This window comes from Tursiops truncatus, chromosome 7 (genome assembly GCF_011762595.2).
Source record: "Tursiops truncatus isolate mTurTru1 chromosome 7, mTurTru1.mat.Y, whole genome shotgun sequence".
Classification (NCBI taxonomy): domain Eukaryota; kingdom Metazoa; phylum Chordata; class Mammalia; order Artiodactyla; family Delphinidae; genus Tursiops; species Tursiops truncatus.
In genome coordinates, this window is record NC_047040.1 from 4,768,601 (window position 1) to 4,796,416 (window position 27,816).

At 49.7% G+C, this 27,816-nt stretch overlaps 1 protein-coding gene across 12 annotated transcripts in view; it reads right to left on the reverse strand.

Moving 5' to 3' along the window:
- AGAP1 (ArfGAP with GTPase domain, ankyrin repeat and PH domain 1) overlaps nt 1-27,816 on the reverse strand; it is a 555,489-nt gene that overhangs the window by 214,469 nt on the left and 313,204 nt on the right. Inside the window, exon 10 of one of the 12 annotated variants that reach the window (XM_033859485.2) lies at nt 9,202-9,694. The exons of the other annotated variants lie outside the window; for them this stretch is intronic. Within the exon in view, the coding sequence (XP_033715376.1) occupies nt 9,569-9,694 (126 nt within the window). The 3' untranslated portion in view covers nt 9,202-9,568. Of the gene's footprint in view, nt 1-9,201; nt 9,695-27,816 lie in introns of those variants that run through there. 12 annotated transcript variants of the gene reach the window in all.

Here is a 27,816-nt window from a genome sequence, read left to right on the forward strand (position 1 = left end):
ACAGAGAGAGACTGCGTTTCTGGAAAACCAAAGTGAATCTAGTCAGTGCCACGTCCTGGGGCTGTGTGTATACTCAGAGCTATCACTGAAGGCCCAGGACGGCAGGGTCTCTATAAGCTAGTGGGTGAGTTTTCATTTCAGACCATTACCTGCCAAGTGCTCAGTTACTAGGTTAGTCTGGCTGAAGGGGGCACCCCTGCTCTCAGTCTTTGCCTAAAGGCGTGAGTTCAAACAAAGATACCCAAGACACCCAGGACAGGGTGCAAAATGATTCTCTTCCTCCCAAATGGTCTTGCTGTCTTACATCTAAGACGTCAGGTGGAACTTGTCTACAGATTCCAGTGTCTTCCCCAGCAGTTTCATTTGAGGAAATGTCAGGTTGCTGAAAACTGCCATCAAACGGATATATGTGCTTACAAGTGTAAATAGGCATAAAGAAGGTAAAGGGCCATCCCTAGAACTACTCCCTTGGTGAGCGGGAACGAGCATGCCCACCCATCCACCAGCTGCCCACCAGGGTCACTAGTGGGTCGTTTCACAGACAGCTCACGTGTCTGAACATACCTGGAAGGAGAGGGAAGATAGCCGTCAGCGTGCAGAGCCCCGAATTGCAGGCATGGGCTACGCTGCTGAATACACACAATGCATGTGGGCGACAGAGGTGATGGTGACTGTGGGGCAGGTCGGATGTGCTTCTTTTCTACCAAACATCCTCTCCCAACGTCTTCTGTGCTCCAGCTTAGAGGCTGTTGCCATCAACGAGAAATGTGCTCCCTAATTACGGAGTAAAATCAAGTGGCGTCCATCACACCTTACTGACATCAAAACTCTGGATAAAATTCTCAGCAGTCATCAAAAATGTGCTTAAGGAAATGTCCACATAAAAAAGACGATACCTTATTTCACGCCGAAGTCCTCAAATAACAAAATTTAAAACATAAAAGAGGGTGAAGTCATGTTCAACCAATCCTCTGATGCATCACATTAGAAAAACAATGACTCCAACGGTCTCACTCTAGAAGGTGATTGTTAATCAGGGCAATTTAACGATGAAACACTGCAAGTATTGTGTCAGCAAGTTAAAAATGGCCTTGTTTCAATACAAGAATCACTCGGTATATACTATATATGAAGTATTGTATTTCATGCCCCATTTACTGTAACACATTAGTGGGTTCAATCATCAAGTAACAACTGTTTCCTTGCCAGGTTCAGATATTGGGGAGGGGGGGTGTCTGCAGTGGGAGAAGAGCCCCTCTAGGCTCAGAGGGCCGCAGGCACGTACAGAGATTTGGTTCTGTTCATTTTATGGGCCCTTCGACAATAGTAAATAATTGCACGTCTAGATTTTAGCAAATAATAGTCTTAGTGAATGCTTGTTTTTTAAACGCCAACTAACTGAAACACTATTAGACATGTTGTTCTTCATTGAATTATTTAAGATCACACAGAAAGAAGACTAGACAGCAGAGCCTTCCTGCAATGATGTGACTGATTCACTTCACTATGAAAATGTCACAAAGAATAAAACAGACTGCAAGAACCCTCTGCAAAGCAAAAAGCTGTACAGTCTTTAAATATGAACTGTTTGCAAACTCCAGTCACTTCTTATGTTAAAAAAAATCCAAAATTGAGACTAAGACAGGATATTTCACAAATTGGATTCTCTTTGGTTTAACACTATCCTAGATACTATTCCTATTGATCTGTGATGTGACAGTAGAAGGTATGGGGAGACAGCGGTGATTGGAAACCTATGTGATTAGAAAAGCTCACTCGTATACTGAATCCATAAACTATTTCCTTGCGGGGGGGGGAAAAAAAAAGAACAGCAACCACGGTTTCAAACGGTTGGTTAAGAGGTTTACAGGAAATGCCGGGCACTCGCATAATGACTCTCAACAGAGCACAGATCTGTATTTTCCTTTTCACCTTGACTGCCAGGATGCTCAGAGATGTTACATTTTTCTGAGTAGGTTTTCTGGTAAGTGCCTTTTCCTTCGGTGCCCGGCACTTTACTTTTTATAGTTTTCACAAGTGTCTGTGTTTCTTTTAGTGTAAGATAAAGTTGAAAGAAAGAGAAGAAGAAAAACACTTGAGAGGAAGGTTTAGCCCCCAAACTCAGGCCATAAGAAAGCAGTTAAGAGACTGGTTTGGGAGGGAAAGGGAGCCCGTGTGGCTGGTGATCGCAGCCTAATTCCCCTTCAAGAGGCACCCAGGGGCAGTCACACAACCTCTGCTCGGTGGTGTCCGCCTGGGCTCCCAGGCAGGACCCGAGCTGCCCTCGAACCTGAGCTGTTTGTTACTTCTTGCTGCCGAAAAGAGGCTCGGAGCCAGGGCTGAGGGATTTCGGTCTTTGAACTGCTTTCAGTGCTGTGAGGGGCAGGCCAACGGCTCTCCAGACAATAGTTCAGAACTTGTTCAGCAAAGCTTGATTTTTTTGCCTTCAAAGGTTGAAATTTGTTCTACAGATAAAAGTAATGCCTTCAGGGAAAATAACTCTAAGGCATTCCTGACAAATTCAAGTCCCTCCGAGCATCAAGCTACTATTGTGCTAAGGTACAGTCAGCTATGAAATACAGTTAGAAAAGGAAAGCCAGAACTTAAAAAAAAAAAAAAAAAAACTGCCCAGGAAAAACAAGCAAGTAGAAGGCCTGATGCTACTTGGTTGTTTCTATCTGAAAGCTGGCAGCCCCAAGAACATACACGTTTATAGAGGTAACAGGCTCCCATGTTGAAAGGGGAGGGAACAGAAAAAAGAGATGTTTGTAGATTTTAGGATGCGGGCTCTAATAGGACAAGAGCGAGCTATTCTTCCTCAAGGACAGAGAATGGTTCTCTAGCCTTGGCAAGTATTTCCTCCTATTTAACTTCTTTTAAAACTTCTCATGGGTGGAGAGGGAGTTAATAAAAGAAACAATATGTATAAGAAAGTGCAAGGTGCCCAGCATACGGCTAATAGAATTTGATGCTGGCTTTAATTTTAATGAAGAAAGTTGCCAGTAGCAACAAAACTGTCAGCAGCCGCTGAGGACCATTAATAAAGACGGAGACGACATTAGTGCCCGGCACCAGTACAAAAGGTTCCCCTCGCTCCATGCTGTGCTAAATTGGCTGCCCAATTTTTCTTAAGTGTCCATTCTATTTAGAAGACAATTTATTAATTTTTGCCATTTATTGTCAGTTGACAGGCCATCATTTTGTAGCCCGAATTTTAGATGAAAACTAATTGAAAAGACTGGCAGTATTTATGAGGGGTATTATTTGTCAATTACAGCGGCAAATACTCCTTGCTACCACCGAGTTTGATGCCCCAGCTCCCTGGGTGTGAGGACTGGTATGGCTGGCATTAAAATATGAGTGAGTCTCTCCCAGCTCATCAGCTCATCAATTTCACAGGCACGGAGGGAAACCACCTTCACGTTATAGGGACCTTTCATGGTAGATGGATATGTTATAACTTTTGACAAAGGGGAAGTACACAGCAAGTAATGAGAACAGATAATTGTGCACACAGAATGTAATTCACTGCGAAATAATTCATATTCACTACTTTTTATCATCTCTGGATAAGAGTCATCATAACTACTTAAACAGTCTGCTTTCTTAATTTTATACATTTTAAAGTAATTTCCCCTAAGTTACTATATTTCAAACAAATCCAAGTAGATGTATATGTTCTGCCTGTCGATTTTCCAACTTGAAGGCTCAAATGTCTTTTTTTTCCAAAAAACACTAAGCCTTATCCTTTATAAGGAAAACTGCTTTTACTCAGTCCAAACCCCTCCAGAACCTTGCAGCTAAAATGTTCGATAAATATGTCTCTCTGGAGATGTTATGTTCATATGCTACAGTATTATCTTTTCATGTTTTAACTAATGTTTCCAAAACCTTGGATACAATGTGTTGAAGCAGTGAACAGTAATTTGCTTACCAACTAAAGAAAAGTTAAATGAGTTATAATTTTATGTGCCCAACTTAAGTTTCCTTTCTGTAGTAATGTTGATGGTGGAATTTGTTAAAGATTGCTATATTGCCTGAATTATGTTCCATTTGAATTTATACAAAGTTAAAGGTTTTAGCAATTAAGATAAGCATTCTCCCCAAACGGCAATACTAAATTAAATGACGTACATGGCGTCTTGCCAATTACCCAGTCCTCTGCCAGAAAAACGAGAATTCCCTGGGATCACCCAGGCAGCCGCGCGGAGGGTAGCTATGCTCACCTAAAACATTCAAACGCTTAAACAAAAAACATGGCACAGATCAAAAGAGATATTTCAGGATGAACTTCAGTAAACTTCTGCATCCTTCAGTGCTTCTAACTGGAAAACCTTTCTTTGTACCCAATCGATTCCCAAGTGACTTCTGTGCTGAATTCTCGGAAATCAGTTACAGGCATCCATAGAAAATGCTTGTATCGGTCTTTCCTTATCAGTAACTGACTGTATTTGCTGCCATCCCAAAGCTGACCGGCGGGCAGAGGGGAGCTCATCTGTCAACTCAGGTACGGTGCACACACGCAAAGAGGGACGACATGTGTGTGACACGCAAGCCACGTTTTTGTGCGCATCCACTTTTGTAGTTTCTGGTTTGAAAGTAACGGCTGTGGGACTGCCAGTGCAGGGGACATGGGTTCCAGCCCTGGCCCATGAAGATCCCACATGCTGCGAAGCAACCTGTGTGCCACAAGTACTGAGCCTGTGCTCTAGAGCCCGCGAGCCACAACTACTGCCTCCCGTGCACCCAGAGCCCGTGCTCTGCCAGAGAAGCCACTGCAACGAGAAGCCCGCGCACTGCAATGAAAGAGGAGCCCCCGCTCGCCACAGCTAGAGAAAGCCCGCACGCAGCAGCAGAGATCCAACACAGCCATAAATAAATAACTATATATATATGAAAAAAGTAACGTCTGCGACCAGGGTGGTGTGCCCTGGTCTCCTCAATGGACGTGCTATGAGCAACCCAGGAGGGTCGGGGACAGGAGAGGGGAGGGACCACATCCGAGGTCCCCGTGTGATGCTCAGGGAAGGCTCCGAAGAGCAGCGTCCCAGGGATGCGGTGCCTCTGCACTGAGCTGCTGACTGCTGATGCAGCATCTGGGTGGGCTCCAATGAGGGCGCTCCCCGGAGGGCTTGTTCCCATGCAAGCAACTCTGGGCCCATTACATGGGGTGTGATTTGAGTCTGTGTGTCTCTCTGCACGTCTACAGCAGACTGCCCTCGAACACCGAAGATGGCCAACCAGGCTACACTGTCGGGACCAAGTGGCTTCCCAGATACCACACGGCATGAGCCGACCCTTACTGAGGAGACGTCCCTGGGGTTTAGCCTCAAACAGGCAGCACTGTCTGAAGTAGTTTATCTTCTGGTTTCATTGAGAAACAATTGACATAGGTCACTGTGTAAGTTTAAGGCACACAGCATTGTGGTTTAACTTGTATATATTGTGCAATGACTCCCACAGTAGGTTCGGCTAACATCCGTCTTCTCATATACATACAATAAAAAGAAAAGAAGGACAAAAAGAAGGAAGGGGGGGGAAGCTTTTCTTTGTGATGAGCTCTCTTAGGGTTACTCTCTTCACCTTCCTATACACCACAGAGCAGTGGTGACTGCAGCCATCATGCTGTTCCTTACATCCCTAGTACTTGTTTATCCTGTTAACTTATTAACTGGAAGTTTGTACCTTTTGACCACCTCCCTCCAGCTCCCCGAGCCCCTACTGTTCCCCTTTGGTAACCACAAATCTGATCTCCTTTTGTATGAGTCTGGTTTTGTGTTCTTTACGTTCCACATATAAGAGAAGTGTTGGAATTTAATGGCAACCCCGGCAGGGACACTTATTGGTGACCCTCCCGCACTCACCCCTATTCTCATTTCGGCCGGTGTACGCGGGGTGCCCTTGGTCAAGGTCACTGCCTTGCCAGTGCACACTGTGTCCCTGACTCATGGGGGCTGGGTCAGAATTGGACTGGCATTTGGTCCACGTGAACAGCACTTGGGGGGGTCTTCTGTTTGAGGCTACTGCTGGCTTAGAAGTGGTAACCACAGGAGGGCCCGGGCTTCAGCACACGGAGCACGAGAACACGCAGGGCCTGAACCCAGAGAGGTCAGAGCTGGGAGATGCTCCCTGGTGCCACAGTTTGGGGTTGCCCCTCTGCTTCCTGGCTGCCACCAGGTGAGGTGACTTTTCTCACACACACACACCCCAAATCATTGTGGGTGAGCCACCAAGGATGGGGACAAACCTCAGGGAAAGAGCCACGGCCTCAGCAATGCTAGATTAAGATGCAAATTTTAAATATCTTCAGTACTTCTGAGACAAGACTGGCCTTCTGGGAATGCAACAGCCTCTGTGCCTCCAGAGACCCCCAAAGGGTCCCTCCTCCCTACCCAGATGCCTGGTCCTCCACGTACCAACAGGCCTCCCAGTTTCCAGCATCGTGGAGGCAAGAGAAGGAGGTCTGGGTTGATGTGTCCAGACAATATAAAAACCCAAAAGTTCAGGGAATGAGTCTAAAGGACAGGAAGACAGATACTCTATTGCTATTTAAACCTGGAATCACTCCATTTTGAATTTAGTGTAAGTCAACTTTTAAAACTTCAGAAATATATCCAAGATAAAATAAGCTTAGAGTTAGGTTTCTTTTTTTTTTTTTTGCAGTATGTGGGCCTCTCACTGTTGGGGCCTCTCACCGCTGTGGCCTCTCCCGTTGCGGAGCACAGGCTCCGGACACGCAGGCTCAGCGGCCATGGCTCACGGGCCCAGCCGCTCTGCGGCACGTGGGATCTTCCCAGACCGCGGCACGAGCCCGTGTCCCCCGCATCGGCAGGCGGACTCTCAACCACTGCGCTACCAGGGAAGCCCTAGAGTTAGGTTTTGATAAACCTGAACAATGATAAACCTGTAACTGACTTAATAACTAGATCTAGAAATTTTGATGATGTTTAAATAAAGGTGAGCAAAGAGAACTTAAGATTCCAGGTGGCGTTTCCTTTAGAATAAATACACTAGTGATTCGGAAATGCCTGCCACACCACCACAAGCCCCCTGATCCAGCCGCATCACCATTTTCCATAGACTTTTGCTGACAGTCGCCCCTCCGGCCAGACTTTCCTTTCCATTCCGGGCCCAACACACAGCAGCTCACACATCAGCAAGGCCAGGGGCTGCGTGATACACCTGAGAATATGGCTTGTTGGACATCACAAAGGAAGGACTTCACCTTGTCTTCGTTTCAACTTTTTCTGCTTTTCTTTTCTTTCACAAAACTAGGTAAGGATCCATTAGTCATCGTAGTTTAAAATAAATGATGTTGAAATTTCAGAAGTAACAGAGAGAGAAGAACTGAAAGCTTTCCCGCTGGAGCACCCTCTCGGGATGAACAGGTCACACCGGGAGAGCTGACCGATGTCCTGGGCCCTGGCCGCGGCAGGGAGCTAAACGTAAAGGGATCGAAACTTCCCGGGATACCGGCTCCAAAACCAAGGAAGACTAAAGAACTGTTTCTCGTAATTTGCTCTATCAACTTCTATGCAAAAAAAATAATAAAGTAAAGCGGGGGAGAGGGGTATTAGCCATTTCTGAAACCCTACATCGAGACTACCTGCCATTCACCCACTCAGGGGGACAACCCACAGCTTAACAGATGACGCAAGTAAAGCTTAATTAGGCTGGTTAAGAAACTTCCTCAAAGCATGGCTAACAGGTGGAAGTGTAGGCACTAGGTGCTGGGTTGGCCTGGACTCAAAGCCCCTTGTGCCCTCCATCTCTCTAGGCCCTGAGCTAACTTCCCCCACGGGGAGTCCGTCTGTGGCTACGACCGACCGCATCTCAATCAGCTGTTGGAGAGTCAGCTGATGGTTTGCAGCTACAATAGCAGTTCAGGGCGGGCTGAGAAAAAGGCTGGTTCTGCCTCTCTGACGAAGGGCAGGATAAGGGGGATGGGAGAAAAGGGGGAGGACGCACCCACCCTCTCTGCCTCTTGCCACGTGGTTTGCCGACAGGGCCGTGATGCACGATTCAGTTGGAAGCAGAGAAGGAACGTTGTCTCCTCCACGCAATGTTTTCTATCTGTTGACCTTGATCAAGAACTGGGCCTGAACTGTCTCAGCTGTGACAGCAGCCTTGCTCATAGGATCATACGGATTTTTGTGGGCTTCATACTCGGTTTGTTGGACGTCACCCCAGGAATTCTGGAAGGGAAGGGAAGGCTGGTTGGGTGGAGTGTCTGCTCCACAGGGCAGTTCCACTTCCTCCAGCTGAGTGAGTAATCTGGACTTCACATCTGGGTCTCAATCATCCTATGAACCTATGCATGTGATTCCTTTTTTCTTCCCCCAAAGAAAGCCCAGAACTGGCATATTTACCATACGTACTTGCTTCATGAAAAAAATGGAGTCGTTAGGTACGGCTCAGTTACAGCATCTAGTATTTCTATACTGGAAGGTGATGAAGATGATCGGCATTTACTAGGAATTTTTGTTAATAACGTCATTTCCCAAATTGATTCTGAGAGCAGTCGATGTTTGTTTCTAACCGAACCCCAAACAAATAACCATTCTCTCCCCCATCACAATACACCAGACTGGGGGTTTCTCATTTTACTCCCCCCAAATATGAACTTGTTTGTTCTATAAATTTCAGCACTTGTAAATGCACTTATCATACTTTACTCCCTAAATGAGGTTGAATAATATATCTGGTCTGATTAAATTTTCATTAACATTCAAAATCATTATTCAGTCATATTGTCTGGTAAAACACTCTGGCTTTTGAGTCCCCAAATAACGACCAGAGGGTCTTGGAAAGTGAAACCTAGTCTTGCTAACAAAGGAAAACAAAATCGTCTCCTAGACTACCTAAAATAGATAGCAACTGCAGATGGAAAAGAAAGATCACATCCTCTTATTCACCATATCCCTGGGGTATTGAGAGATTTATGTGTACCTGCTTGGGGCTTAATTAGAAAAAGAAAACAACTAACATCACAAGGAAGTTGACATTACAAGTCCAGGATTTTTCTAATTCAGTATCGGAAGCCTTAAGAAAGGCACAACCTTGTTCCTTAAAAAACTCCTCCCTGAACTCACGCTATCACAGGATTTTTAATCTTTAAACAGAGAAGGGGGAAGGTTTCCCCCCCATACAGTCTGTAAAATGCAGACCTGACACAATCTTTGATTTTAATGCCTTACATTTGCACTGTTTATTGCTTGTCCTCCGAACGTGTAAAGCGCCAATAAATGGAGGGAGAAATGAAGAAGCAGCAAAGGTGCTCAAGGAAAGAGTGGAAACGCTCATTCATTTCCCTCCTTTGCGGAGCCAATCGCCCGGCTATAGAAATTAAGGGGTATTGTGTAAGTTGCCCAACTTTCCGGAGGAGCGATCCATCTCTACCTTCTGTAACCTCTTTGTTGGAAGACGTCAAAGGTCTATCAGAGATGCGCTGAAGTCGGGACCCACAGAAGCAGCCTGGGAGCTATCAGGCCGATCTGGAGTCCACCTCTGTGTTCACTCCCACCGCTAATTCATCATGGCCTGGACAGCTGGGCTGATTGCCGGCCTCCTAGCACAAAGCAGGGCCGGCTGACCACCCCTGGGCCCTGGCCAGGCAGGGGGAGGGCTGCCGGCCCAGCACGGGCGGCCCTAGATAAGTGCTGGCTGTCAGTGCAAGGACAAAGAAGGGCAGGCCCTGGGGAGAGAAAGGAGATAAAAAAAAATTCCTCACAACTGCTTTATCTGATGAGGGTTATGGCTAATTAATTATAAACTCAATTACCTAACCCTTACTTCAGCAGTCTCTATTCATTAAGAGATAAAACATGACTGACGGCTAACTTTCCCTCGCACACATACCCACACAGCAGGCTTGCTTGCGTTTATATTCGCTAACACCCCATTTCCTAGAAAGATGTCCGAAGGCAGCCATACCCGTCAGGTGCCTGTCACAAGCTGGCCCGGGTCGGGTACCCCCCTTTCCAGCCCCGGCTCCCTCTGCCGCTCTCCTTTCCCATGCTGGGCCCCGCTCTGTGCGGAAACACCCAGACCCCAGACAATAGACATTATGGGCACGCGCCCCTGTCTCTGCTGCATTTTACGGGGTCCTTTAATTTGGGTGTAAAACTGGGGAATCGGCTGCAGCGCGGGTTTTCCTCTTTCCGAGTAAATCTCCCCAACCAGGAAAAGGGAAGCGAGGGCCAGGCAGGCGCTTCATACTTTTACATGTCAATTTCCACTCCCCCACCTCCAAAAATTCTGGACAGGCCTGACCTTCTTTTCAGCAGCTCACACCTCATTTCTGAGCCCGCAGCGGCTCACAGGCCCGCTTCATCAATAGGCTCTATTCAGCGAAGGTTGTTAATCTCTTTCACCCTCTCCGCTTTGCCCACTTTAATGTATTTTCATGTCTATAAGTTCTTTTAATAAGCTGGGAGGGTCTGGGAGAGAAATACTTCAGGTTTCCTTACTGCTTGTCGCCAAAATTACCCCTGGTGTTCCGCGGACGAGCTGAGCGGGCTGCGCATCCAAACACCAGGATCTCTTTCTTTTCTTCACAGGAGGCGACCGGAACCCCCAGCCTTCAGGTTGGCGAGCGGTCAGGACGCGCTTCCCCCCCTATTCCTCGTTCACATGCTCCTGCACTTGGACCTCCCGGCGGCCTCCTGGGTGTTCACGGTGCCCACGGGTGACATGTGGCTGCAGAGCCCCACGCCCCGCCCTGGGCAGCCTGGCCTCGGCTGCAAGTGCCCCGAGGTGGGGAGACCGAGGGATGCTGCTGGCAGGGCAACGCCACGTGCAGACAACGCACCCCGCCTGAAAAGTGCCCCCAGCCAGCGTGGTCCCCTCACACACCCCCACGGCCCCTCCTGGTGCACGGGGCGAGGCAGTTTACGGGAGGGCGTGGAGCTTCCTCTGCCTTCCCCTCGAGCAGGCCCTGCCTCGCGTGTTCACCTCTACGTGTCCTCCAAGCCCAAACCGCAAGTTCATGGAGCCTCTCCTCCTCTCGCCATGAGAGCAGGGGGGCCCCGGTGGAGGCTCACACACGGTCAGGACCGACGGGCTGATGGGCGCTGAGCACCGCTGGCGCCAGCATTCCAGGCTGGGCTGGAGCTCAGAGATCCCAGGGAGGCCGGCTGGTGGGCCCAAGGCTGACCAGCCGGGAGGACACGTAGAGGCCAGGTCTCCTGGACGTGGGAGGGCCCTGCGAAGGCCGACACAGCACACACTCTGCCCGGGAGACCCCCATCGGGTGTGGCGGGGAGGGAGCACGGTGCACGGTGACGGAGGCTGTACCGAGGGGAGAGACCCAGAGTCAGGGACGTCCCGGGCAGGGCCCCTGCCCACAGCAGGCGATGGTCCCCGCAGACGGACACAGACCTGCAAGCTCACAGACCCCCTGGGATAGACTTGGTGGGAGTGGGCTGTGGGGCAGCCATGGAGCTCCCCGACCTCGCTGTACAGCTGTCACCTCTCCAAGTCCACGATGGTACAACACCCATCGCGCAGAGACAGTGAGAACACAAAGGGTGACGGTGAACGCGAATACTCTTTGCAAAGCAGATATTTTTTTCAGGAATACACAGCAGCTATTCCAAGTCGCCCCAAAGTGTTTCTCGTCAAAGGCCTCCCTGCCAGCAGCCTCAGGTAAAGGAACGCCTCACCATCACTTTCCAACGTGGGCTCTGAACGAAAGCTGCTAGAATAATGTCACTGCAGTGAGCGAGTGTTGATCTGAGACCTCGAGGTCACAGGTGCCGGCGTCCAAGGAAGCCAGGTGATTATTTTTAGAGCTTGAGAAACGTCATCAACTTTTAAAGTAAGATTAGGAAGAGGGACGGCGGTTAATAACTGTGGCTATTGACAGTTCCGTCGTATTTAAATAAGGCAGAACTTCCCACGGCTGTGTTTGAATTCTGTCTCTACAGCGCAGGATGTGTGGTTCTTTCTCCATGAGTCTCCACTCCTCTGGCTCCTGTGCAGCATCTGTGTTTTCTTCTTGGTCACACTATTCGCCCGCCCAGGCTTGCTGCCATCTCTGCACTGTAAAGAGCTGCTGCTGCCAGCAGTGGCCCAGGGGCCGGGATGGGGAGGTGGACAGGAGCGGAGGCAGGTGTACGGGCCCTGCGGGCGAGGGCCGGGAGGCGGGGAAGCCTGGGTCTTCTCAGAGCGTTCACACGTCTTACTTCCTTTCCAGTCCGCATCCTTGGGGATCCTTCCTTTCCGTTAGCATCCTCCCTGCATGCTAACGGGGAACAGCAGCAAAGGAGACCGAGGTGGAGAAGCCAAGGGGGCGGGGCAAGACAGGTGAGCCTGGAGAGGTAGAGGTTGCATCTCAAGGAGAGAGACGGCCTGTGTGCCACGTGCAAGAGGAATACGGGCACATGGGGTGCCAAGAACACATCTTCCCACCCAGGAGCAGAGGGTGTGGGGCGTGGACCAAGAAGTATGGAAAAACCCTGTGTCCTGGGGAAGGGTGAGGCAAGGGGCCAGGTGGGGCCGGAAACTCCAAGCCCGACAGGTAACAACCTGCATGGGGCGGTTACCCCACCCCGGCATCCTCAGAGCAGGAGAACGTCATCAGGATGCACTCGGGGAACCTCTCCCAGCCACACGCTGTGAAGCTGCTACCCACCTGGGACGTGATGCAAACCCACACCATGGACCAGCACGAGAGGAAAGACCACTGATCGAAAACTCCGTGTCCGCATGTTTACATCACCACCACCACGCCCACAGAGGCATCACTTTGAAATGTGACTGGAAATGATGACTACTTGGAGAGACGTTCAGAAAAACCAGTTAATTATAGTCATGTGTGTAGTCATAATTGGGCCTTGCTGGCCAACAGAAGGAAGACATTTGCAACTTTTCCCAGGAAATTATATTCTAAATCCTTCACGAGGTGGACCTCGTCCTTTTTTTCCGAGAAAACTTGATGGTGGTCTTTAGTATTCACTGGCATAATTAGGACTGCAGTTAATTTCATTAAATTCTCTTGCTGCTAAATGAAGCAGATTATGAGACATCTTTTATTGCAAGGCGTGAAATTACAGCCTGTCAGCTGCCAATGGTGGGGTGAAACTAATGAATTACAGGGTAAATAACACCAGAATTAACCAGCCAATTTAACATAGCGCCACAGAGCAAAGTCATTTTACTCAGAGCCTTAAGAAGTAACATGGGCTTCCCTGGTGGCGCAGTGGTTGGGGGTCCGCCTGCCGATGCAGGGGATGCGGGTTCGTGCCCCGGTCCGGGAGGATCCCGCGTGCCGCGGAGCGGCTGGACCCGTGGGCCGTGGTCGCTGGGCCTGTGCGTCCGGAGCCTGTGCTCCGCGGTGGGAGAGGCTGCAGCGGTGAGAGGCCCGCGTATCGCAAAAAAAAAAAAAAAAAAAAAGAAGTAACATGGCCAGGACACCTCTGAAGCACACGTATCAACAGGGAGCCTGCCCATCCGGACCCCAAACACTGAGAGGGCAGTGAGGGGCAAGAGAAAGGAGCCATGGATGTGACTCTCAAACAGGGAAAAGGCATTAAGAGCCCAAATGAGAGAAACTCTCCCAAATAGTCACAAGCTGGGGAAGAAGTTAAAGAAAAAGATTATCAAGGTGCAACTGAGTGTTTCTCACTCACTCTACTTGTTAAAAGGCTCAGGAAAACTCCATCTGTGTGCTGTGTTGAATGGCTACGTCTGGACACGCCAAATAGGAGACTTGGGAAATACCTAAGAACTCTGAAACTATCAATAGTACCTGACACATGAATTACATGATCAGTATTCGTCTCATGAGTAATGATCTCACCGTGAACATCACAACCAATGGATTATTATTTTCATCATGAATGATTTCCCCTCTTTGCTAGGTCCAAAAATTTGTTAATAACTTTTTTCCTTTTTTTTTTTTTTTAAAGAAAAACCAGCATCCGACATGGCAAAGGCAGTACACCAGCTCCCAGTATTAGAAGGAAGCTGTCTGCCTAAGAGTGCGCCTGTATCCACAATTCAGGTACCAAGCGCAGACTCTGTCTCAGGTGCTGTTCTGAGAGGAGGGCGGGGCAAGCAATATGGTGACAGGGCTGTTCCCGGAAGAGCTCAATGCCGCTGGGCAATTCTGATAGGTGAGCAGACACATGCAGGTCTTAGAGGAAGGACCAGAAGTTGATGTTAAAGGTTCTAAAGCCCCCGCCCCGATGTACTGACCAGGCTATGAAACTCTAGGACCTTATAATCCTGAGTGGAAAGTAACTTTAAAGGCCACCCGGTAAAGTCCAATTTCTCATTTGGATGATGTAAAATGTATGTTGGGAACGAGATAACTTCATGGGGAGTCTGCCCTCCTCGGGAGAAGAAACAGAAAGTAGAGCCCTGGGGAGGCACGGCTCAGGCTGCAGCTTCAGACGAGACACAGAGGTCAGGTGCAGCGGTGTGTGAGGGTCCCTGTCGCAGCAAACGAACCCAGAAAGGCACGTGTCAGGATCTAGGAACACCACTGGAAGGGTAGGGATCATCTCTTTAGGGATGCCGAACACACTGCTTAAGTTATGACTACTCAAAAATAGTGTGAGTTTTTGTTTGATAAAAGGACAGATTAAATGAGTTCAGTTAGAACAGGCTGACTCACTTCAACCCTGTTCTACCTTTTCAAAGATGTACGTTTCTCTGCAGAATAAACGTCAAGCTAAATAACCTAGGAAGAGGTTCACTTCACTTACGAAGTTAATCCGGAGCATGTATATTGTGCAACAACATCATTTCCACTGGGAAGCGTTCTTCTTTTGGACAAAATCAAAAGCAAGAGTGATGTGAATGGAAACAGGATTCTGAATCTGAGGAGGGTGTAAAAGGCCAGAACGGCCACACTCCAGAGGAAAAAAAGATGGTCCAGGGTTTTTCAGTGCCAGTTTCCTTTCTAAAGCAATGCTTTTTTTTTAAAATGGAATTATCTTTTCTTCCTCAGTTTCCGATGCTGGTAACAAACCATCGTCCTTACAGGCTCCTATTCTCAAAACCTAAAGTCTCACGAGACGCTCCCTTCCACACTAGACTGGAGACCCCACTGGGCCCTGGGCACTGGTCAGCCTGTGTGTCCCCCACCCTCCAGCGCCCCCTGCCTTTGCATCAGCCTCCAACCTTCTTGTTCAACATGTTCAACCTGGGACGTGTCAACCCCTCTGCAGTTTTTAACTCCGTGGGATGAGGAGAGGGGAAGGCCACAGCCCTTCTGAGAGCCGCGGCCCCTCTTCTGAGAAGGCGCTCTTCCAAACTCTTCCATCCCACTCGGTTTCCAGGGGTCTATGCATTTACCAACGGCTTTCTTCAAAATCTCTTTCTCCTCTGAATCCTAGATCTAAATTCCCAACTCTCCAGTACACCGTTTAACAGGATGCCTGTTAAACACACCAGCTTCTGCAAAGAAACACACCTAAACACATCATCTCAATAAAACACGGCAATGGAAAGTAGCTCTGAGTGAACAGTGAAATGAAAACTTCTAGAAAAGAGGAGGTGGAATTTGGCTTGGCAGACTCAGTATGCCAGGGGTCCCCCCAAGCCACCTCCTGGCTTATGACTCATACAGCAAAAGGACACAAACCACAATCAGCAAAGGGAAAAGGCCCCTGCGGTGACGTCCAGGGGAGGCCAGGCCTGCAAGGGGCCCCTCCCAGCGGAGCCACACAGGACGCACTCAGTTCCCGCCCCCGTGAGCTGTGACAACACGCGTGAAGTGCTGTCCACCAGGGACGCTCATCAAAGACTCAGCGCTCAGGGCTGGTCCCAAAGGCACCCTCTGCCTGGCACGGACCCCAGTTCCAAACTCCCCGGAGGACAGCAGGTGGTTGCGCAAACAGTGCAGGTGCACAGAGCTGCTCTAATTGGTCCAGGGAATGCGGGCACCCGCCCCCCGACATCCAAGTTCCCAGACCAGCCAAGGGCCACCCCGTCAGCAGTCAGGCCTGCGTGGGATCTCTCTCCTGCACAGCCGGCGGGGAGAAGGGCGGGTGGGCAGGCGAGGACATTCTGGTGGTGGGAGGCCTGGGTACAGGAGCACCAGGGCCGAGCCAAGGTGCAGGCTCCTGAGGGGCACAGAGCGGACATTTGACAAGACCAGGCAGAGTCCCCGGTTCCTGACTCGGGGGACTCTGCAAATGTCACCAAGATAGACATGCACACACATGTGCTCAGGAAAGGAGGAAACAGAGGAAGATCCCTTGTAGATCAGCAGGGCCAGAGGTAGCCAGCAGGGGCCTGACGAGGGTCCCGAGGAAGCCCAGGCCCAGGGCTGCCCAGCCCCCGAGCTGGCCCCACGTGCTGCTCTTCTATTAAGGAGTGTCGGGCACGGCAGGTGTTTCTGCATCGTCATCTGTAACCACCTGCATTCACGGAAGCGGCACAGTGTCTGACTTGGCTCCGATGCCCCTGAAGTCGTCATAAAGGTGGTCTGACTCAGGAGGCGGCTGGGGGTCTGGAGGTCGCCCTGCACTCCCTTGACCCCTTCTGAGATGCCGGGGCATCCCAGCTGTCGGTCACCCCTGAGGCTCTTGGGACTGAGCTTTGGTCCAGGGCGTTTTTGTTCTCGTTCAGGTGGCCCGCCTGGCCTAACACAAGGCCCGTGGCCTGGAGGCTGCCTTTTCAGCTATTCAAAAACAGAGCCCAGTGGGCAGGCTGCGTCCTGCTAGGTCCTGGGGACCCCTCTGACAATAAGTTGTAACTGCTGAATCACTGTCTGTGGGGGGGCGTGGGAAAGATATCATCCATCATCAGTACCCAGTGTGACAAGCACCACCGTGTTCCTGTGCAGAAGGCTGTAGGAAGAAAGCCAGGAAGGCTTCTGAGGGGTGGCGGTGCTGACACCAGACTTGGGCCAGCAGGACGAGCCAGGTGGAGGCACGATGGTCGATAAACGCTGTGTGCAAGGGCACAGCAGTCAGGTGGCACCTATGCCTGGGGACATGGGTGGTGAGCATGGCCGAGACGGACAGAAGCTGGAACGGGAGGCCGGAGACGGGCCGAGCCGGACCTGTAACACTGCCGAGATGGCTGAGCTTCTGGGGAAGCCTGGGAGAGGGTCTAAAGCAGAGACCCACCCTGGCGGCTTGGGGGGCCGTTTCCAGCCTACAGATACCTTCACATCAGCCCCTATGAGCGCTTAATGTTTTCCGAACTCAGTTGCCAGCATTTAAAAATGAAAGTATTTGATACGCAAACCCAGATTCCTGGCTTCCTTTAAAAACCAGAACCATCTGGGAACACGGGGGCCACAGAGTAAGAGGGATGTGGATGTGAGCGCCGGCTGCCCCGTGGTGGGAGCTGCTCTCGTGTGAATCAAACTCTTAGCCAGCTTCCCATCCCAGGACGCACTCATCACACGTGCCTGCTTGGCCGCTGTGATGCACTGGTGTTTGTAATTCCCGCACTAAGCATTTTTATTCATTTGGCCACAGGCAACACAAGTCCACACCAACCACTGACATCCTGGCGTCAGGCGGAAAGGTCCCACCAGGAGCTGGATTTATGAGACCAAAAAGACCCCAAGGGGTACGGATCCTGGGAGAGGGGGGAGATCTCTAAAAGTAGAGATCTCTGATTCAGGGCAGAATGCCAAGAGCTGGAAGCCCAAGATGATGCTATTTACGGGGTAAGACAAAGCGGGAGGAGATGCCGCAGAGACAGGACACCCACAGGTTCCGAGAGGAGAGTGGAAGCGAGGCGTGGAAACCCCAGAGGAGAGAGTGTCACGTGGGAAGGAGCTCTGACCGCATCACTCCCTGGAGAGAAGTCAGGGCATTGCTTCTGTGGAAATGGGAATGTCACTCATTGGCCCCGGGACATACAGTCCCACTAGGAGGGGGACCCGATCCAGAGGCACCGAGCAGGTAAGCAGAGGCGGCTGCAGCGCTGGCGGGCACAGGAGCAACCCTACAATGTCCCTCAGCAGAGGAAGGGAGAGCGCCCAGTGCGGGTGGGGAAGCGTGGATCCAGGACTGATCCCAACAAGGGGCGGGGAGTGGGGGGGATGGGGGGGAGGGGCCTGGGGCATCACCAGAGACCAGACAGGTTCACGCGGCCTTGAAGGGAGAGCTGGACAACAAGCCTTTTCACTCAGTTTTGAAGACCCATGTCCTTGATTTTATATAAAATTTTACATGAGATAAAAACACATTCCATTTACAGAATTGACTGGGTAGGAAAACATGAATCCCCAGGGAGGCTTGCTGGGGGTGCGTCCCTCTGGGCAGTTCCTGGAGGATCCTTTCTAAGAAAAATGTCTTTCAATTCGCTGGAATACAAAAGATGGTAGAATACAAAATATTTTGATTGCTGCCAACTAAACTGAAAGGCGGCCATCAAAATATGTGTAAAGCGTCTACGGCAGATAAAGTAAACAACGCAACTCTTCGTTACCACTTCAAGATCTAGCAGGAGAGCTGGTACCCGCCATGCTTCCAAAGAGTGGGAGTGTAGGCCACTCATCAAATTATCTGTGACAACTGCCACGTGAGGTGTAACAGCCACGACGTCTGTGGGTGACAGAGTCCGGGCTCCGCTACCGCTACTGCGGGTTGGTGTCTAGATTCACGTTTCCGGGAAATGCCAAATCTCGGTGGACGTTAGTAGAAATAAAGATGAATTTCCCCCACCCGCATTCTTGGGTCCTCGAATTCTATCTGCAGAGCCCGTTAAGAACTGTTGCTGGAGAGCGTCTACTCTGGGCTCGGGAACTAAGCCGTCTCTCTGGACCAAGCCACTTGCCAGCTGCAGTGGCTCGTGCGTTGGCATGACCTCCTTGATCTGGAACGTGTGGTCCTTGTTCTTGGTCTAAGACATGGAGGATGGGAGGGAGGCCCACACCAGGAGAACATGGAGGGGGGCACCTCGGGGGGAGCGCACGCCACACGGCAGCACCTCGTACAAGGCGGGAAGGCAGGACTGTCATCGTGGAGTGGCGACCACAGATTTCTTTTAAATATGCGGACGTCTGCTAATTAAGTGCCTGAAGTTCTTTAACTCCCTGATGAGTAGAGGTTAAGACTCCACAAGTAATAATGGAAGTGGCACCCGGAGCTTTTGAGGGAGAGAGTGGTGGGCATATGGGTGAGGAAACAGGAAATCGTGGGAAAACGACACCAGGATGAGGCTGTGAGGAGGGATGCATGCTTGAAATAATTTCTTCTCTCAGCGAAAGCAGAAGGGAACAGCATCTCAGAACCACCTGGAAGGAACTGGCCGTCAGGAAAGTCAATGCGTTCACAACGCAAAGCCAGATCACCGTGTCTGGCACGTGGCAAGTGCCGGATGAACACTGGGAATTGTTTATAAGTTGCAAAATGATAAGCAAGTAACTATTTTTAAAATAAATGTATGTCTAGTCAAAAGTTTCCTAAGGAGTGAGACTGCTGGCAACTTCTGAACAGGAACTCACAGCAGTACGTTATTCATCCTTTGCTGTTACACATTAATCAGTAACTAAGACCTAGTTTCCTCCTTTCCATTGCGGTCAGGCTTGCTGAAGTGTTGTCTACACTCGCTGTCCCCTGAACCAAAGGATAACTTTTGGTCCGTTTCCTATTTGATCTCCTTTTAAAAGCCACACCCTCTCTTCCCTCTGATGGCGCAGTCTCCTAGTCCTTCTCTTGTTGCTCTGGTCCTGTTTCTCAGTTTTCTCCATGGGCTTCTCTTCATGTGCCCATTCCTGTAACATTCATGTTCCTCAGATGCCACCCCAGCCCCTCGATCCCATTCTGTGCAATTCATTGATCTCACGTGCTCTTATGTCTTCAATTGCCATTTCTGATGTATTAATGATCCCCAAATATACATCTTCAGCCCAGGTTTCCCTGATCTAGAAAAGCATCCACCAGTTGGCTTGCTGTGGATGGTCCACAGGCTCCGCAAACCCAGGGCGCCTAAAACGACACTCACTGTCTTCTGTGGTCCGTCCTCCCGTTCTGCTTCTCACCTTGTGACTGGACCAACTTGTATGAAGCTGACCAAGCCAGAAATCTCAGCATCATTCCTTCTTCCTCTGTCTCTCTCATCCTCTACATCTAACCAACCAATCAGTACTGCCCATCCTACTTCCATAAAATCTCCCAGACACATCCGTTTCTCCCCATTCCAGTAGCCACAACCTGCCTGAGCCCACCCGGCTCTCGCCCGGATCACTGCTCTACCCACCTTCTGTCAGAGCCCCTGGTGCCTCTGATAGCTAGAATGACAATGCTGTCGTACATACTTGAATGCCACGAGTAAAACCTGGACCAACGGATGTGGAGTTTTAACCCGTCCCATGGCAAAGCTTCCAAAGGGGGTAGTTAGAAAGGAAGACGGAGGAAGAGGCCTAAAGACAGGATGGTTCCAACTCTTTCTGGGCACAGGTGACAACACGGCAGGGAATGCAGTGTTTCCTCTCTCTACACACGTCACTGTGCTGTGTCTCAAAGCCACCGCTTTCCTTAAACAGCATCACAATGGTTGAAGCCATCAGAATCGGCGCCACTGGACACTGGCTGACTGTCCTGAAAGACCGACCGTCAACAGGTGTGTGGCCTCTGAGGAGTCCGCTCGGTGCTTACCCCACGGCAGGCCCAGGAGCAGAAAAACTGCAGCCTTGGGCTGCAAGGAGATGGTGAGTCCCCCAAAGATAGCAGTATGATCTGATTAGGAACATTCCTCTCAAACGTTTCGAGTAAACAGCTAATATACTCTTAGCTGGAAAATTATTTTGCTCATAAATTATTTCAGATTTTAATTTTCCCCTTTTCTGGTTATGCTGCCTCCCTTCATTGACTTTCTCATTTTAAAAAGAAGTTCATAATTCTTTCTAAGTTTCTCTCATCCTGTGCTGGTGACATCTATTTCTGAGTGGAAATCAAGCTACAAAAATGTCTTTCAAACGACAATCATCTGCAAATAAGGAACCATTTCATGTGTGAAAAGCACAAACAACCCCTTTCCTAGGACTCCGGGACAGGAGGCAGCAGCAGCCTCCTTCATCTTTGCCTTGGGTTTCCCTAGAGCAGTGGTTCTTAATGGGGTGGAAGTGGAATCGCTGGGAAAACTGGTTTGAAACCAACCTCCCCTCCCCGGGAGCCCATTCACAGGGCCTAGGGTCTGGCTCCTCCGACACTGTTTTGCTGGGTTTGTGTAAAACCCTTCCAGGTGACTCTGATGAACAATCTTTGAGAATCACCTAGAGAATACCACCAGACTCAACCCGGACCACATGAATCTGGATCTCCGTGGAAGGATGTACGTGAGCATCTATGTGTGTGCAGAGATGTGAACAGATGTGCCTCCGAGATTGAAAACCACTGGTGCAGAGGCTTTTGGGGAGTCCCTCGTGCAACATGTAAGTGGAAAAGAACTGCCTTGTGTTCTCATTCGACACTTTATTCCAAACCCCTCCTTTTGTTTGTAAGCTTTTTCCACAAAAGATTGCTTCATACTAAATGCAGACAAGTCCCTGGGGAGAGAAAAACCATGTTCCTGTCTTCTGATGTCTAGACCTTTGTCACATTAAACACCCAACATGGTTAATTTGCTAAATACGGAGACACCAACAATGTGTCTCAAATACATCCCTTGTCCATCGAGGGCAGCTTAAAGAATGGCTTTATATCTTAAATTCCTGATTGGCAAAATTTAACCGCAAGTCTTAGAAATGTTCACTTTAAGTCCACAAAAATTGTGTTCACTTCTAATTTGTGCTTAAAAAAAAAAAGTCTTCAATCAGATTCCAAAAGAAAAGGTTTCCTGTTCACTAAATATCATCTATGGGAAACACTCACAAGATGAGGATGCAGTAGATAAAATGTTCCCTTCTGGTCCCCTGGCCCTTCGTGCCGCAGCAGCCAGCAGAGTCTGGTACATCCGGGACCTCCTGAGATAATCCTGGCTTTCCTGCTGGGAGTATAGCCTGTCTCTCGTTCAAATCACTTTCCTTTTTATAACTAATGATGGCGGCCAACACGTACATGGGTCAGCAAAGGCCACCTGAGACGATCTGTAGTCAATGTGATCATTTCCTAATATTCTGGAGCAAACTGTCTTGAATTCATTACGTTTTCTAAACACTTATCCATGGGCAAAATTGCAAGAAAGAATGAATACTTCAGGAAGCACAGTTCCTATTCTTCCTCCTACTATACGAAGGGTTAGAGTGAAGAACGTCATTTTTTAATGCAAATAATATCTTTTTCATTTTTAATACAATTACTTTGAAGGGCAAATATTCACCAGTGGCAGGCTGCTCATGATGGCAGGCAGTCGGACGGCTCAGCTGTCGATTAAACGCGCTAAGCAAACATTACAGGTTTGTGAGATAACTGTCACTCCATCCTGACACTTACGCTTGGACCCTCCACCTACCACGTTTATGTTCAACTTTTTCCCTTTATCTGAAATTAAGAGCAATAAACTTATTGATGAGAAAGGAGAATCTCCTCCCATATGTAATTACCATGATCTAATAAAGTTGAATAGATGGTGTCTCCATATATATTTACTTTTACGTGAATGCAGACATGGCGATGGCAGTCACCGTACTTCCTGAGCTGTTGATTAGGTGCTGCCTGCTTTCCGGAGGCCATCTAGCATCCTCTTCATCCACCCACCGACTCTGGAAGAGGGCTATTCTACCAACCCTATTCTACAGGTGAGGTACCTGAGGTTCGGAGAGAGGGTTGGGCGTTTGCCTGAGGTGCACAGCTGGTAAGTAGGGTTTCATTCCAAAGCTGGGATCTTTGCACCTTCCAGAAGGTCCTGTCCCTGAACATCTGTGTCAAAGCTCGTGCCAACGTTGTGCATTGTGATACTTGATATTAAATGTTCCATCTCAGTATCTAACACTTACTAGTATATATATATATATGTATTTTTTTTTTTTTTTTTTTTTTTTTTTTTGCGGTACGCGGGCCTCTCACTGTCGTGGCCTCTCCCGTTGCGGAGCACAGGCTCCGGACACGCAGGCTCAGCGGCCATGGCTCACGGGCCCAGCCGCTCCGCGGCTTGTGGGATCTTCCCGGACCTGGGCACGAACCCGCGTCCCCTGCATCGGCAGGCGGACTCTCAACCACTGCGCCACCAGGGAAGCCCACTAGTACATTTTTACTTTAATGTAAGGCTGTTATCATATTTAACCTGAGCTATTCTCAAAACCCTTGAGCACATTACCCCTCTGCCTGCCCGATCCACGACCTCCAGTTTATACCAGCATCTGAGGTCTGGGCAGAGGAAGCCATGAAGACCAGCGTTTGCTGCTGCAACGCTTCTCTTTTCCCTTCCTTCTGTGCTCACCTTGCTCTCGGCTTGGTTCCATTTCTCTGCCCGTTAGCGCTAACCACGGAGGCCGCGTTAGAGAAAACGGCAAGGGCGCTGTTAGGATGCAAACAGGCCCGTCTTATCAGCGAGGCAGGGGGCTGCCTTCTCCATCTCCCTGCAAAGGCAATGAGCCCTGAGCTTCTGGAATCACCCATCTTACCCCGTTAATTTTAAATGCATGCTCTTCAAAACGGGATGCACATCACCATGGTTTGAGATCTGAGACTCCCAGAGGAGAAAACGTGTGATGGACAACAGGTTTCATCTCTCTGGCCAAGGCCCTGCTGCACGCTGGCTGGAACTGAAGCATTATTACCTAAGGGCCAGAGTTTTGCGGCAGCCCCGGTGTTCCCACAGGGACTGGACGTGGTCCCCACAGGACCACTTCTCTGGCTCTCCTCCCGAGTCAGGTCCCTAACCACTTCCTTGGGTCACCATCACAGCACTCGGGGCCGCCTGCTGCAGGGCTCTAATTTGACTATTACTCTTTGGATATGGCTTTTGATCGCTGTACCTTTACTAAAGAATTCAGGTAACGGGAAATGTACGACAGTATTTATAGCATCCGAAGTTTGCTTCATTCAGAACCAGCTGAAGGGCTCGAGCTGCTTGCTGTTCAGTTTACTCTTCTGATTGCTTTGCTACTATGTAAATCAATTTGTTAATGTTCCTTACAAAATGCATGAGCCAGTTATACTGACAAACACACAAAGCTCATTCGTAATTAGCAGTTAATTAGGAAGAAGGAACAGATGCTGTTGGAGCTTCAGCAGGCGAACAGGTTCTGTAAACAATGCTTATAAATCTAAATGAATTTATTAACCACAATACAACTGTCAGCATTTTGTTGGCAACCACACAAAATATGGCGGAATCCCCAAAATGTCTTCGCAATGTGTTAATAATCACGGTGACAGCCAGGGCCTTTCCAGCCACCGGCTGGCTGTTCTCAGCCACCTCCTTTGTCTTCCTGAGATGCGGCGGCTTAGTCATTCCTTCTTACCTTAATCTTCCGTACATACTGGTTAGTAACAACGTTTAATGTGATGCAAACTTTCTACAACTGTGGCCTGTTTTGGACGCTCCAGCAGGGCTACAAGTCAACGGACTCAGAACTCAATGACCATCGGGAGGGACACATGTGCACTACTCCCCACTCCCACAAGAAAAAGCTGATGTAATGTGCCAGGCACTTAATAAAGGGCCATGGGGGTGGGCAGAGGTGGGCCTGGGATAAATATGGAAGGTTTCAAAAGAGAGGGGCTGCCTAGGCAGCATCTTAAGGATGAGAAGTTTAAAAACCAGATAAGGTTGGTAAAGAGCAAACAGGCTACCGGCTGAAGAACCTCTCTGTGGGACGTGGGGAGACGCCAGACACGCTATATTTGGAAACCTGCAAAAGTTTATGGGGTGGTGGGAGCTCCGGGGAGGCTGTAGGAAACCAGATTGGCGCCGGGTGGTGGAGGGCTCCTGCCCTGCCACGGGCTTTGGCCATCTTGGTACAGGCCGTGGGGAGCCATGGAAGATTGTAAGCTAAGTGGTGACAGAATCTAATTGGCATTTTCTGAAAGCAACCTTTGGCCTCAGTGTAGGTCAGGGATGGAGGGGGAACGGGCTGGGGTGGGCACTGGCACGTGATCCAGGAGAGCAGGGGAGGGCGGGGCAAGGAGGTGGGGTGGGCGTGAGAGGCAGGCAGGGGTGACACCAGCTTTTGAGTTAGTCTCTTCCCCATCTAGTTTCTGAAAGTCATTACCATTCACCGTAATTAACGAATCAAATGTTCCCGTGGTATTACACACGTGATGCTGGAAGGGCTGTGACTCTGCCCCGCTCGCCTGGAGCAATCCCGGCGGGCTCCCGCACGGTGGTCCCTGCAGCCAACCCTCCGCACCCTGCCCAGGTCCCCGGGATGGAGCCCTCCCTCCCACCAGCCTTCTCGCCAGCTGCCCATCTGCTTCAGAGCTGTTCCTTCTTGGGTGACCTTTTATTTAAATGGCATTTTCCTGTCCTCTCGTGGGGACCTCCTTCATAATAGTCTCTGCTAAATGAATAACTGGCCAGCACAAATGAGAACTCCAGCAGACAGGCCGCCCCCGCCGCCCCCCGCTTGACATTCCAGATAAAACATTTTCTCAAGGCAGACACAGAATGTGTGAACTAAGAGCTGGAACGATGGGCTCGGCCTCGGAGACACGTGGGAACTCTGCTCTCCTGGTGCTCGTGGATGTGGCCGCACCCAGCGAGGTCACGCCCCTCCACGGCTAGTCTGCAGCTGTTCCGACGGGGCCGAGGTAGAAGTCAGGGCAGGACTGGCCTTGACACGCAAATACCTCCCTGGACTGGCCGGGGCCCTTCACACTGACAGGCCAACAGTGGCCAAGGGGCCGATGCTACCCGGATGGTGTCTTGAAGAAACGTGTGTCACGCCAAGCAGCTGGTCAGGAAATCACTGTAACGGGTTGTAACCGCACTTGTCAAACAGGACAGAAGAGAGCAGGCTGGAGCGCAATGCACTTAATAAGCATTACTTCACAGAACTCAGATTTCAGTTGGGCACGTATATGCACGTACACACACACACCGCATCCCAGGGGGAGATACATTTCCTACTCTGTGAATTCTGAAACATGTCGCAACAGCTGGGAAAAGGCCTGTGGTGACTTTTGCAGCAATCACACATATACATGTGGCCGAAGTGAGCTTATGTAGTCAATTGCTCTAAGTATATTCCGGAGAGTTAAATGCACATGAATGTGTAACGTGAGGAGCGCGTGCCGCTGAGGCCTCGGACAGGAACTCGCTTCGAAAAGCAAAGGGAAGAGTTTAAAAACCAGCCCCTCCAAAGCCTTAACCTGCAGGCATCAGCAGGGTCTTGCTTCCCTGGCCCCTGGGACCTGCAGGGTACAGGCTGCTGCCTTCCTAGATAAGGCCGCTCTCTCCTCTGCCTGGACACCCCTGAGAGCTCAGCCACCAGCCTCTGGAGACCAGGTTTTCCAGGGCCTCTACCCAAACACGATCATTTCAGCTGAGCTTCAGAGACCCCAGAAGGCCACAGTCATAGGGACTAGGTCCCGGCCATGACCCAGAGTGGCCAGTGACCAGAAGACCCTGTGGTCAGATCATGCCCCAGCTTCACACAGCCCTGTCCTCCTGGCCACTCCCACAGTGGGAGCTGGCAGGGATGGCCCCTGGCCACCCTTGTGGCAAGTGACATCACCTCTGTGCAGACCCCTCGAGTTTCTCCCCAACTCAGGACTCTGCAAGGACCACACAACAATCTAAGTAAATTGGCAACAGCGCCCAGCCCATAGCAAGCTCTCCACAACCATCGGCTATTAAAGCTAATAGTGTCTTACATTCTCCACGGAACGTTCTCACCCCATGGAAAGCCAACAGCCTTCCCTGATAGCTGGCGCCTCCCACCCGTTCCTGAGCGACAGAATGAAGGATGGGGCAGCCCAAGCTTTACTCCCCAGAGCCATGTGCAAACCATTCCTCTCCACCGTCTGTAAGAGCCCTTCCTGAAGGAGCTCTCCTGCCTGATCCTAAAGCTTAGTTCTAAACCTGCAGAAAGGGACCTGATGGGGTGCAGCACGGACAGATCCTGTCCTGAGACACTGAAGTCTGCCTAATTTGGTAACGGTGGCATTCAGATCAGTAGAGAACAGATAAGCTCAATTGACGAAAGAGCTTAACTACCTGGAAGAATCAAATAGCAAAACAGTGAAAGGATGAAGTTGTAGGAGGACTTGGGAGGACAGAAGACCTTCAAAGCATAATTAACAAAGGAGGCAACACAAGATGAATAAGACTTTACACCAGAATTTTTAGAAATCTTCTCAAGGTCAAAAATTACTGCAAATAAAGCTGAAGTCAAAAGATAAATACAGAACACACGTGTATAACATAACGTATATAAAAGCAAAGGGCTTGGGCTTCCCTGGTGGCACAGTGGTTGAGAGTCCGCCTGCCGATGCAGGGGACACGGGTTCGTGCCCCGGTCCGGGAGGATCCCACATGCCGCGGAGCGGCTGGGCCCGTGAGCCATGGCCGCTGAGCCTGCGTGTCCGGAGCCTGTGCTCCGCAACGCGAGAGGCCACAGCAGTGAGAGGCCCGCGTACCGCAAAAAAAAAAAAAAAAGCAAAGGGCTAACATGCTTAATAAATAATGAGGATTAACAGGCCAATGCTGAAGATACCAACAGAAAAACGAGCCACCACTTAAACAGGTCCTTCACACAAAACAACACAGGTAGCCAATAAAAGTGTTTTTAAAAACTGGTAATAAATAAAGACTTTTTAAAACAGTAGGGTGCAATTCTAACACAGAAAACTCATTAAGATTAAGAAACACATATGTATATGTATGTGTACACACACACACAAATACCCAAATGCAGATGAAAGTATGTAGAAATATCACTTGTAAAGGAGTGAATTCATGTATTTTCTCTACAGAAAAATTTGGAAATATCTATCTAAAGCCTTAAAATTCCTA